Source organism: Martes martes (assembly GCF_963455335.1).
Source record: "Martes martes genome assembly, chromosome: 13".
NCBI lineage: Eukaryota > Metazoa > Chordata > Mammalia > Carnivora > Mustelidae > Martes > Martes martes.
In genome coordinates, this window is record NC_137901.1 from 24234073 (window position 1) to 24247365 (window position 13293).

The 13293-nt window shown below is 43.2% G+C and overlaps 1 protein-coding gene across 1 annotated transcript in view; it reads left to right on the top strand.

The window, feature by feature from the left end:
* Positions 1 to 13293, top strand: part of MYO5B (myosin VB) — a gene marked incomplete at its 5' end in the record, with an annotated part of 248587 nt that overhangs the window by 50133 nt on the left and 185161 nt on the right. Inside the window, one exon of the mRNA XM_080821604.1 lies at positions 10550 to 10721. Coding sequence (XP_080677730.1) covers positions 10550 to 10721 — 172 coding nt within the window. The remainder of the gene's footprint in view (positions 1 to 10549; positions 10722 to 13293) is intronic.

The following is a 13293-nucleotide window of genomic DNA, read 5'->3' on the forward strand; positions in this document are numbered from 1 at the left end:
CTCCCTCCTCCCATAAGTTCATGTTTTGTTCCCTAAATTCCACATATGGTGGGGTGCCTGGGGGCTCAGTTGGTTAAGCGGCCAACTCTTGATCTCAGGTCAGGTTTTGATCTCAGGGTCAAGAGTTCAAGCCCCACACTGGGTGTGGAGCCTACTTAAAAAAAATTTTTCCACATATGAGTGAAATCATATGGAATTTGTCTGTTTTTGTTGTGTTGTTGGGTTTTTTTTAAGATTTTATTTGAGAGAGAGCCCAAGGGGTGGTGGGGGAAGGGACAGGGAGAGGGAGAAACAGACTCCCTGCTGAGCACGAACCCCTCCCTCCCCGCCCCACCCCCAACGCAGGGCTGATCCCAGGATCCTTAGATTATGACCTGAGCCGAAGGCAGATGCTTAACCGACTGAGCCACCCAGGTGCCCTGAAGTTTATTGTTCTCTGAGTGACTTAATTTACTTAGCATAATACACTTAAGCTCCATCCATGTTGTTGTAAATAGTAAAATATTCTTTTCGATGGTGGAATAATATTCCATTGTATATTTATACTACATCTTCTGTATCCATTCGTCAGTTGGTGGACACCTGGGCCCTTTCCATAGTTTGGCTATTGTAGGTATGCTGCTGTAAACATCAGGGTGCCTGTGCCCTTTCCAATCTGTATTTTTGTATCCTTTGGGTAAATACCTAGTAGTGCAATTGCTGGGTGGTAGGGTAGCTCTATTTTTAACTTTTTAGGAACCTCCACACTGTTTTCCAGAGTGGCTGCACCAACTTGCATTCCCACCAACAGTGCAAGAGGGTTCCCCTTTCTCCGGATCCTCACCAACATCTGTCATTTCCTGACTTGTTAATTTTAGCTATTCTGAGAGGTGTGAGGTGGTATCTCCTTGTGGTTTTGATTTGCATTTCCCTGATGATGAGCGATGATGAGCATCTTTTCATGTGTCTGTTGGCCATCTGGATGTCTTCTTTGGAAAGGTGTCTAGGTCTTCTGCCCATTTCTTAACTGGATTATTTGCTTTTTGGGTGTTGAGTTTGATAAGCCCTTTATAGATTTTGGATGCTAACCCATCATCAGATATGTCCTTTGCAAATGTCTTCTCCCATTCCCTGGGCTGCCTTTTAGTTTTGTTGACCGTTTCCTTCACTGTGCAGAAGCTTTTTATCTTAGGAGGTCCCAGTAGTTCACGTTTGCTTGTGTTTCCCTTGCCTCTAGCAACGTGTCTAGCAAGAAGTTGCTGTGGCCGAGGTCAAAGGGGTTGCTGCCTGTGTTCGTCTCTAGGATTTTGATGGTTTCCTGTCTCACATTTAGGTCTTTCCTCCCTTTTGAATTAATCATTTTGTGTAGTATAAGAAAGTTTCATTCCAGTTTCATTCTTGTGCGTGTTGTCCAGTTTTCCCAACACCATTTTTTGAAGAGACTGTTTTTTCCCCTTGGATGTTCTTTCCTGCTTTGTCAAAGATTAGTTGACCAGAGAGTTGTGGGTCCATTTCTGTGTTCTCTGTTCTGTTCCATTGATCTTTGTGTCTGTTGATCTGTGCGTCTGATCTATGTGACGGCACCATACTTTCCTGGTAACTCCAGCTTTGCTTTGCTTTTTCAGGATTTTTTTTGACTATCTGGGGTCTTTTGTGGTTCCATACAAATTTTAGAATTGTTTGTTCTAGCTCTGTGGTATTTTGATAGGGATTACATTGAATTTGTAGACTACTTTAGATAATATAGACATTTTAACAATGTATATTCTCCTGATCCATGAGCATCTAATGTTTTTTGATTTCCTTATGTCTTTTTCAGTTTCTTCCATAGTGTTCTATTATTTTCAGAGTACAGATTTTTTTTTTTTAACCTCTTTCGTTAGGTTTATTCCTAGGTATCTTATGGTGTTTGGTGCAGTTGCAAATGGAATTGATTCCTTGATTTCTTCTGCTTCATTGTTAGTGTATAGAAATGCAACAGAGGTCTATATGTCGATTTTTATGTCCTGCAGGTTTGCTGAATTCATGTATTCGTGCAATTTTTTGGTGCTTTCTAGTTTTCTATATAGAATATCATGTTGTCTGTGAAAGTTTGACCTCTTTCTTGCTGATTTGGACACCTTTTATTCCTCTTGTTGCCTGATTACTGAGGCTAGGATTGCCAGTACTATGTTAAATAGTAATGGTTAGAGTGGGTATCCCTGTCTTGTTCCTGACTGTCAGGGAAAAGCTCTGGTTTTCCTATTAAGGATGACATTAGCTGCGGCTGTTTCACACATGGCCTTTGTGATGTTGGGTATGTTCCGTCCATCCCTGAGTGTCTCCTGCCTGGAGTTCGTATTCAGTGTCCCACAGCCACCTTCATGGAAGGGCCTCCCTCTGTGCGGGGTCCTCCCTGAGTGTGTGTGAGAGCTTGAAGGAGGGGGATGTGCCCTACCTGTGTCTCCACGTACCCGAGCCCTTGAACATTGGTGGGGCCAAGGCAAGCGGGTGGGTGTGAGCCTGCCTCTGCGAGTAAAAACATGCTTCATCAACAGGCACGTGAAACCCACATTGCTGATTTTTGAAAACTAAAACATCTAATATATTAAAAACATGTTTGCAACTCTCTACTCTTCCATCTCCATCTGGCTGCCAGTGTAAATAACTGTTATCTTTAAGCATGTTGTGCCTGTACCGGTATGTGAAGAAATTGCAGAGGAACATGGATCATGGAGTATTGCAGCATATTCCTCTTGTCGTGTTGCCGTGATTGCAAACACTGTACTAATTTGTGAGGGCCTCTGGAGCCCCGAGCCTGTGGGGAAGCAGGGACCTGGACACTGGGCCTGGTATTGGTATTTCCATGTGTGAGTTTTCTTTGCAGTTGTGCCTCTGAAAGGCAGGATTAATGTGCTAATTTGCCTTTCCTTTATTTACTCTAAGCACCTTGACTGCCCGGCTCCTCCCCACGCTTGGAAGCGGTGTCTGGCTCTGGTGTTAGCGGTGTTAGAGTCCACAGGCCTGCCAGGCACCTGGCGGCCGTTGTCTTACCTGACAACGTGGGGCAAGAGCTGTGCAGGAGCATTTCCCTGGGGCCGAATGGCTTAGTCCCAGGAGTGTGTGCCGAGGGCTGCAGATCTCACTGTGTCAGCACTGAAGCCTGATGCCAAGGGGCAGAGTGACCACGTGTTCTTTCATAAGCTTCTGTTTTGTGTTTAAAATGATGGAGCCCTTGAAGATGCAGGGCCCAGGGAAAGGGCCCTCTTACTCAGGTCTGAGGACGGTGCCAAACATCGCAAGCTGTTACAGCCAGGAGATGGCCAGCTTGGTTCTTTATGCCAAGAAGCAAATGTTGCATAAGAACTGGACCACTGTGCTTGACCGTTGGTGCACTCAGACATGTGCACCTAGAGAATGCCCACAGGGCTCATCAGCCCAGTTCAGGAAGTGTCAGCTGTGTGCACAGCTGGCAAAGTAAGAGCTGAGAGTGGTAAATACTATTGTCCCAGTAGAACTTCTTAGTGCAAGTGATTTTCATTTTATTGGTTATTTCTGTTCTTTTAATATTTGTTTGGTCACCTAATAATTTTTTGCCTCCAGTAGCTCAGTAATCCACAGTTGAGACTGTCTTTGTTCAGATGGCAAGGATAATAGGAGGAAGACCGTATTTATTCTGTTTGTGTTGCACATATACAAAAAACATTTAAGGTTATAGAACAAATGGCACATGAAGGTCTATTAGTCATATTGTTACCAATGCAATTAGTTATCTTGCCTAAAGTAGGCTATAATTTTCCAGCAGAAATATTTTTATTGTAAAATACACGTAACCTAGAAATGACCGTCTTTACCATTTTCCAAGGTGTGCCGTCAAGGGCATTAAGGGCACTCACACTGTTGTGCGATCACTGCTGGCATCCATCTCCGGAGGGAACTGTGTCCTGTTACTGTTGCCCCTTTCCTCTGCTGTATTAGTGATCTTTTCCATCAGTTAGGACATTTTTTTTTCTTTTTTTTTTAAATTTATTTATTTTAATAAACATATAATGTATTTTTATCCCCAGGGGTACAGGTCTGTGAATCGCCAGGTTTACGCATTTCACAGCACTCATCATAGCACATACCCTCCGCAATGTCCATTTCCCCACCACCCTCTCCCTTCCCCCCTCCCCCCAGCAACCCTCAGTCTGTTTTTTGAGATTGAGTCTTTTATGGTTTATCTCCCTCCCAATCCCATCTTTTCATTTTTTCTTTTCCTACCTCCCCCCAACCCCCCCACATTGCATCTCCACTTCCTCATATCAAAGAGATCATATGGTAGTTGTCTTTCTCCGATTGACTTATTTCGCTAAGCATAATACCCTCTAGTTCCATCCACATCGTCGCAAAATGGCAAGATTTCATTTCTTTTGATGGCTGCATAGTATTCCATTGTGTATATATACCACATCTTTATTCATCTGTTGATGGACATCTAGGTTCTTTCCATAGTTTGGCTATTGTGGACATTGCTGCTATAAACATTTGGGTGCACGTGCCCCTTCGGAGCACCACGTTTGTAACTTTAGGATATATACCCAGTAGTGCAATCGCTGGGTCATAGGGTAGCTCTATTTTCAGTTTTTTGAGGAACCTCCACACTGTTTTCCAGAGTGGTTGCACCAGCTTGCATTCCCACCAGCAGTGTAGGAGGGTTCCCCTCTCTCCGTATCCTCGCCAGCATCTGTCATTTCTTGACTTGTTAATTTTAGCCATTCTGACTGGTGTGAGGTGGTATCTCATTGTGGTTTAGATTTGTGTTTCCCTGATGCCGAGTGATGTGGAGCATTTTTTCATGTGTCTGTTGGCCATCTGGATGTCTTCTTTGCCGAAATGTCTGTTCATGTCCTCTGCCCATTTCTTGATTGGATTATTTGTTCTTTGGGTGTTGAGTTTGCTAAGCTCTTTATAGATTTTGGATACTAGCCCTTTATCTGATATGTCGTTTGCAAATATCTTCTCCCATTCTGTCAGTTGTCTTTTGGTTTTGTTAACTGTTTCCTTTGCTGTGCAAAAGCTTTTGATCTTGATGAAATCCCAATAGTTCATTTTTACCCTTGCTTCTGTTGCCTTTGGCGATGTTCCTAGGAAGAAGTTCCTGCGGTTGAGGTCAAAGAGGTTGCTGCCTGCGTTCTCCTCAAGGATTCTGATGGATTCCTTTCTCACATTGAGGTCCTTCATCCATTTTGAGTCTATTTTCATGTGTGGTGTAAGGAAATAGTCCAATTTCATCTTTCTGCATGTGGCTGTCCAATTTTCCCAGCACCGTTTGTTGAAGAGGCTGTCTTTTTTCCATTGGACATTCCTTCCTGCTTTGTCGAAGATTAGTTGACCATCGAGTTGAGGGTTTATTTCTGGGCTCTCTATTCTGTTCCATTGATCTATCTGTCTGTTTTTGTGCCAGTACCATACTGTCTTGATGATGACAGCTTTGTAATAGAGCTTGAAGTCTGGAATTGTGATGCCACTGACTTTGGCTTTCTTTTTCAATATTCCTTTTGCTATTCGAGGTCTTTTCTGGTTCCATATAAATTTTAGGATTAATTGTTCTATTTCTTTAAAAAAATGGATGGGATTTTGATAGGGATTGCAATTAATGTGTAGATTGCTTTAGGTAGAATAGACATTTTCACAATATTTGTTCTTCCAATCCATGAGCATGGAATATTTTTCCATTTCTTTGTGTCTTCCTCAATTTCTTTCATGAGTACTTTATAGTTTTCTGAGTATAGATTCTTTGCCTCTTTGGTTAGATTTATTCCTAGGTATCTTATGGTTTTGGGTGCAATTGTAAATGGGACTGACTCCTCAATTTCTCTTTCTTCTGTCTTCTTGTTAGCAATTAGGACATTTTGCCTGGCTGCTTCTGCTCAGAGATGGTTGAGGCAGTGATTTCTACTCCCTGTTCTCTCCCCACCCCCACCCCCCACCCCCGAGTGCAGGGACATTGGGCAGTGTCTGGATATGTTTTGGGTTGTCCTAACTAAGGAGGGTGGTCTGCTACTGGCATCTGGCAGGTAGAGGGCAGGGATGCTGCTAAGCACCCCAGCATGCCCAGGGCAGCCAGCAACACCCCCAATCCCCATCCTAAATGTGAACAGTGTGGCGGTTGAGTAAACCCTGGATTAAGCCCATAGAGGAAATGGTCTGGATTGTTCATTGCTGAGACTCAACTAGTCAAAAGCCAAACTAGGACCCCACGATTCCAACAGAATGTCGAAGCCCTGTTTCCTGCTAATTTGGAATCAAAAGATTAACTTGGACTTTGTATTTTTATGCTGCTGTCATTTTGTTTAAAATTTGAACTTTTATGTTTTCCTTTATGGCCATTTTCTTCCCTTAATTACTTGTATCACCGTTTATTCATGATTCATTAAAGGCAATTGCACTGTGATATGCCAGGGTCTGGTTATACAGCAGTGAAAACAGCACGTCTGTATCCTTGTGGGGGCTTTTGGTTTAACTTGTAATGAATCTAATACATATGTAAGCATAGGATTTAGAAAATGAAAAGGTCAAGGCCAGGAATCTTTAGAAATCTATTAACAACTTGATGAGATACTGGCCTCTACCTCCAGTGTACCGTTTATACTCCTCCTAAATGCACACTCTTTCTGAAACCCCCTTAGGCAGCTACTTCTTCATTTCTTGCTGACATCTCAAACCAGGAACACGTACCGTGGTAGACACCATACCTAAAAGCTCCACCATGGTTCTGAGCCCATTTCGACTTCTCTAGTTGGGTGCCAGAGTACGCTATGTGTAGACCTTCAGGGTCAACACCTACCCCCTGCCAGCTGTTATCCGTATTATTACTAGCTTCCTTTTCTCTGGATCTCTTAGTTCTATGGGTAGAGTAGGAGAAAGAAATTGGCTTTATCTATCATATATGCTTCTTCTTAGCCCTAAATCTTCGTGTTGGGAGTTGTCACACAAGGGTGTTTCTAGGATTATGTTCTCTTTATGTAGTTCTGTATAACATGGGTATGAGTTGATATGAGAGAGGTCATGAAAAAAAAATCCAGCGTTCCATTCAGCTAATAATTTTTGAGCACCTACTAAGTATTCTAAAACCATAGACCCATAGAGTATAGAACAATCTAGACCAACGTTCTCCAGAAGAACATTCTGGTACGGTGGAATGTGGTCTGTCTGTATTGGGCAGTGTGGTAGTCACTGGCCACATGTATCCACTGGGCCTTTGAAATGGGACTCCTGTGGGCTGAGAAATTGAAGTTTTGATTGTGTTTAATTTCAGTGAATTTAATTTCAATAGCCACACGTGCTGCCTTATTGGAAAGTGCAAGTATGGACCAATCCCCTAATCACTTCCTCTATATTCTCAAGTTTTGACTAGTCCAAATATGCTAGGTGAGGACCAGTTGGAAATGGCCATCAGTTCCTCATCTGGGGGTGGGGTGGGGGCAGTGTCAAGGGTCATTATGGGTGGGTGACTGAGAGTTAAATCTTGTCACGAGTGTTTAAGTTTGGTTGCCTCTTCACCTCCAATGGCCCACTTACTACATTGTGGAGTGTTTTGTGCCAGGAAATTGTCATGGTCCCTGATCACATCTTGAACACTTAGATTTAAAATAAAACCATGTTAGTTGTGAACGTTCGATACTAACAGCAGTGTTAGAATCAAAATCCTATTAAAGAAAACCCCCTAAGTCTCTCTTTCCCTGCTTCCCCCTGGATGCACTTACAGCCCAGATGCTGCTCCGTCGGATGCTGAACTCACACCTCCTCCATCCTTGCTGCGGCTCTGGGCATGTTGACTTTCCAGTCCTCCTGTAACCAGCACCGCTGGCTTGTTTGTGGACCTTATTTTCACAAAACTGCATATGCGTTTCCCTCTGTTCGCTTGGGGGAGAGTTTTCGAGGGAGTGTTCCATCTGAGGAAAAATGAAATGCCAGCATTTCTGTCTCAGGGTTTAAAGACTCGGAGCTCAGGTCCCTGCTTTCTGATCTGAACAACCAGGGGTTGAGCTAGGGGAGCCCTGCAGTTCTGTACTTGGCTGTGTCCTGGGCTGCGTACTGGGGCTGGGAGTGGGGTGCGGAGCCACACAGGACATGCAGAGCAGACCTGCCACTCCAGGGGCAGGGACGTCTCTGCGGGGAGGTCTGCAGACAGACTCGGAGAGGGAGGGTGCGGTTAGGGTCCCAGCTAGAGGTGAAGGGTGGTGGAGGGAGCCATCACCTCTAGAACTTAAAATCTCAACTCCATTTCCCCTTGTTGCCCATCTTCTAGAAATTCTGTATCCTGCTAGGGAGTGATAGCTAGTTTATTGCTCTCCTCTATGGAGTAAACTTGATAAAAGACCTTTTCACAAAAAGAAGAGCCTTGACACACACAGACACACCAACACACACATACCCCCACCCAATAGGAACGTATACAAAGAAGACCTCACTAACATGGCTAACTGTTGCTAATTTGTGGGGATGTTGCTGTATTTCATTCCCTTCATAAATTCAGCAGGATGCTGTGGGTAGCTGCTTGCCTGTAAGCACAGGTGTATGTCAGGTTTAACTTTCATGATTTATAGATTGTTGAGATCTTTGTCCATTTGCGAGATTGTCCCCTGAGGCCAAGAAAGAGTCTATTCATGAAAGGGTCTGACGGGCTGTTGCCAGCTGCCTTCTGAAAGGTCAGTCCATCTGAACCTGGGCACAGTACACCTGTGTGGCCACATCCTTTCTACTGAAGGTCTTACCAGTTTCTATACCTTTGCTTATGTGGTGGATAATGGTGCTGCTAATCTGTTATTTGCATTTCTTTGGTTAATGGCCATTGAATAGTTTTTCATGTGGTCTTTAGTTTTTTTGTGGCTTGTATCCCATACATAATTTTCTGTTGGGTTTTTTTTTTTTTTTTAAAGATTTTATTTGTCAGAGCTAGAAGGAGAGCACAAGCAGGGGGAGGGAGAAGCAGGCTCCCTGCTGAGTAGGGAGCCCTGGATCATGACCTGAGCCAAAGGCAGACGCTTAATGGACTGAGCCACCCAGGCATCCCAGGGTATTAGTTTTCTTTTTGACTTCTTAAAACTTTGGTTACTAAGATTAATTCTGTTATGTAATGCAAGATCCTTTTCCCCCCTCTCTCATTTTACTCTGCATGTGGTGTGTTTTATGATGGCTTAAAAATTCTACTGATAGTCAAAATACAAAAATTTGCAACATACTTCTGACTCTTCCATCATTCTTTAAAAGTACTTCCTTCCGAAGCTTTTAAAACTACCGGAGTACATTTTCTTTCTCATTTTGGTCTTATTCTTTTGTTTTACCTAAAACTTACTTTGTATGAGGGAATGAGACTAGAACACAGGTTCAATTCTTTTTCTCTAAACAGCTTCAAGTTTACCTGTGGCAGTTAGAAGGAAAATTCCTTTTAATGACTTCAGTGTTATGAACAAATTTTCCTTCTGTGCCTGCATTTATTTCTGGATCTGCTATTAGATTTTGTCTGTCTGCTGATTTTAGCACCATTCCTGTATTTGCTGGCTATAGTATACCTTAAGATCTGGTTGTGCAAGACCATCTAAAAGTGGGGCAAGAGAGAACATTGATATTTATGTTCTTTGGAAAAAAAAAAAAAACACCTTATTCCAGTAAATTGAGGCTATGCCCATAGAATTTCCTGAAAGGCTTATATAAGAGTGGTTCTTAAAATATCTGTAGACCACCTGTTGCAGAACTACTTGTAGATTTCTTTTTTTATTTCAGATTCCTGGGTCCCACCCCAGACTCCGCCTACACATAAGTAGTGTTTGAGAAACTGTTTTTTACAAGCTTTCAGATTTTAAAGAACACCATGAAAAAAACTTAGATAAAACATGGTAACCCAAGCCAAGAGTCTACTATTTACACACTAAAGAACATCATCTTTTTATTACATAGAATATTTATATACATGAGTCAGTTATAAATCTGTCCTGTCAATAAACATCTTTGGAGTACTCCCATCCAAGTGTCACGCTAGGGGTACAAGGATGACACCTTGCATTTGAGACTCCCTGGTGACACAAGTCAAAGTAAAATGATTTTCCTGGAGTAGCTTGCAGTCAGCCTGTTGAACAGATGTACAACTCAAGGGCGTTCATTTAGCGCAGTTAGTTGAAAGGCAATCCCAATAAAAAGTGAATGGGTCAGTTGATGGGGGGAGGAAAGCAAGAGCCTTCAGTGAGAGCAAAGAAGGTTGGCTGCGTGGGAGAAGGAGCAGTACTGCTATTGCAACCGGGACGAAAGACCCACTATGGAGGAGCTCGACAAGCCAGTAGAATACGTCATTAAATCTTACTGTGTTTCCGAATCTCTAGTGTCATTCATTTTTTATCTCGATACATTGGGATTATGTAACCAGCAAGTTTTTGACATCTCTTATGGCAAGATGAACATTCCGTTCAGTTGGCCCTTCTTTAGAATGGGTTATTGGTCTCCCATCACTCAGGATCACGTGAGCGCAGTGACCCTAGCCGACAGGGCAGCAACTGCAGGCTACTTGCTTCCTAACCCTGCCTTTTTGTGTCTATTACGTGCATTTCTTTAGATTCGGGAATACCCCATTGATGTCCAAAGCAACCAGCTGCCTTTTCTGCGGAATCCGGATATCCTGGTGGGAGAAAATGACCTCACCGCCCTTAGCTACCTACACGAGCCTGCAGTTCTGCATAATTTAAAGGTCCGTTTCCTGGAGTCGAACCATATCTACACTTACTGTGGTAAGTGGTGTGCGTCTGTTGTCTGCATGGGTTTGAAAGGACTTAGGATCTTCAGACTGTACGTGTTCAGCTCTAATAGTTAGGAATCCTACTAGCATTCTCATAAGTACCTCTCATCTGAGACCCTTGAAGAGTTTGCAATCAGAGAATGTGGCTTAATTAGGCTGCCCTACATCTCTGTGGGATGATTGGTGTTAATCACAGCTCAACCAGGGAAGAAATGGACCACACAGTGTGACTTGACTGACTTTGGCATAGTCTGGGGGTCCGTAGGAGAGCAGTAGAGACATCCTAGGGTCCTAGCTCGGGTGTCTGTGTCCTCACTGGGCACACCCCCAGAAACAGATGCCCGGTGGGATTCTGTTCTCAGCCTAAGATAGTGCTGTCTTTATCTGACCCTCTCCCTTGCCATGTACAAACATGGTGCATGATGAATATTTGTCAAATTCATGAGCAGAAAACATGACAAATGCTTTAAAACAAAAGTCCTGAAATTCTCATTTTTGTTTTTCTTGAAACTTCTCAATTTCCTGCATTCCATTTTTTTTTCTTTTTTGGGGAGTATGAAGTGGTATGGTGAAAACCAGAGGCCTGTCCATGATTGTCTGAGGAGCAAACCTTTTCGGGGTCTGGCTGAGCAGTCAGGCTGTGGCTGCTTTGGGGGTTGGGGGGGTCATCCCTGCTGTGCTTCGAGCCCTGGTCTTCTGTCTTGATCACAAGGAAGGCCTCAGGGCCAGAGTTCTTTGCACTGTGATATTATTCCGCTTCGGTTTGGAATTGGTTGGTTGGCTCCTAAGTTCCTGTGAGCTTTTGTGCTAGACTTCAGTGCTTGAGAAGTATTTTGTAAAAACTTCTTCAACCTGTTTGCTGGTGAGAAGTCTATTTGAAAAAGACCATCAGTTATCAGAGACTTCAACAAGTTGGGCTTTAAAAAAAAAACAAAACAAACCCAAAACAACAACAACAACAACAACAAAACCATCGGCTTCACTTTTTAAAGTCCTTCCTTCTAAAATAGGTCCTGGTATTTGTACGTAATTCTCCAAATGTCCCTTGGCCCCTCCAGCGTCGGCTGTTCAGAGTGACCAATATGGCACAGGATACGGAGTCCTCAAGAAGCACTCCTTTCTGCTCTGAAAGTGGCGGAGACATTTTAGGAAAACATGTGACCTTGGAGTATAATACCGAAATACCAAAATGCTACATGAATTAGGCTTTTATACAGCCTACATACAATATACTCCTTATACAAGCAGGACAACATGTTAAGGCTGTTTTTGAGAGATTCCTCCAAGTCATTAGCTTTAGGAGAAATATATCAGTTCTAGGTGTTACTTTCCGGTCCAGGTTGTCTTTTTGGACAAACTTCCATTTGAAGACTTGGTGGGTGTCTTTCTCTCCCTTAGCCTGAAATGTAGTACACCAGATGATTCCAAGTATTCTGGTATGTTTTTTTCCCTTTAAAATAGACTTTTTAAAGCAACTGTGTTTAGGTTCACAGCGAAAATGAGTACGAGAGAGAGATTTCCCATATAACACCTCCTTCCCCCACACATGCTCAGCCTCACCTCCTGTTAACTTTCTGTTCAAGAGCGATACATTTGTTATAACCGATAAACCCACACTGACACATTGTTATCACCCGAAGTCTGTCGTTTCCATTGGGTTCACTTGTGGTGGTTGGACATTCTGTGGGCTTGAACAAATGCATGACGACGTGTATCCACCATGATGGTACCCTGACAGTAGTTTGACTGCCCTCTGATCCCCTGGGCTCCACCTGTGCATCCCTCCCTCCCCCCAGTCCCTGGAGACCACTGATCTTTCCTACTGCCACCATCATCTTGTCTTCTGTGGACTAGCATAGGGTTGGAATCTCGCGACCTTTCCGGATTGGCTTCTTCCACTTAGTAACAGGCGTTTCAGTTTCCTCCATGTCTTCTCATACCTTGATAAGCCCCCTTTTATAACACTAACATTCCATTATCTGCGTGTGTCACATTTTGAGTCATTTGTGGAAGGCACTCGTAGTTGCTTCTAAGTTTTGGCCGTTGTCAAAGCCGCTGTGAACATCCACGTGCAGGTGTTAGTGTCATAGAAAGTTTTCACCGTCTTTGGATAAATACCAAGGAGTGTGAAAGCTGAATTCTGCAGTTACAGCATGTTTTGAAAGAAACCGCCGAAGTGGCCGTACCATTTTGCGCTCCCCCAGCGACGAAGTAGAACTTCCATTCCTCCACATCCTCACCAGCATTCAGTATTGTTTGTGTTGTGGGTTTTGGCCATTTGAATGTGTGTGTAGTGGTATTTCCTTAGAGCTGTAATCTGTACTTCCCTGGTGGTAATGTGATGTGCTTATTTGCCATCTCTGGGTCTTGTGATGTCTCTGTTTAGATCTTTTGCCCATTTTTCTATCAGGTGGATCATTTTCTGATCCTTGAGTTTTAAGAGTTCTTTTTATTGGTTTTGGATATTACTCCTTTATCAGATACTTTTTTTTGGCAGATGTTTTCCCCATTCTCTTCTCATTTTCTTGACTTGTGTACCTTTTCAAACACCAGAGGGGAACACG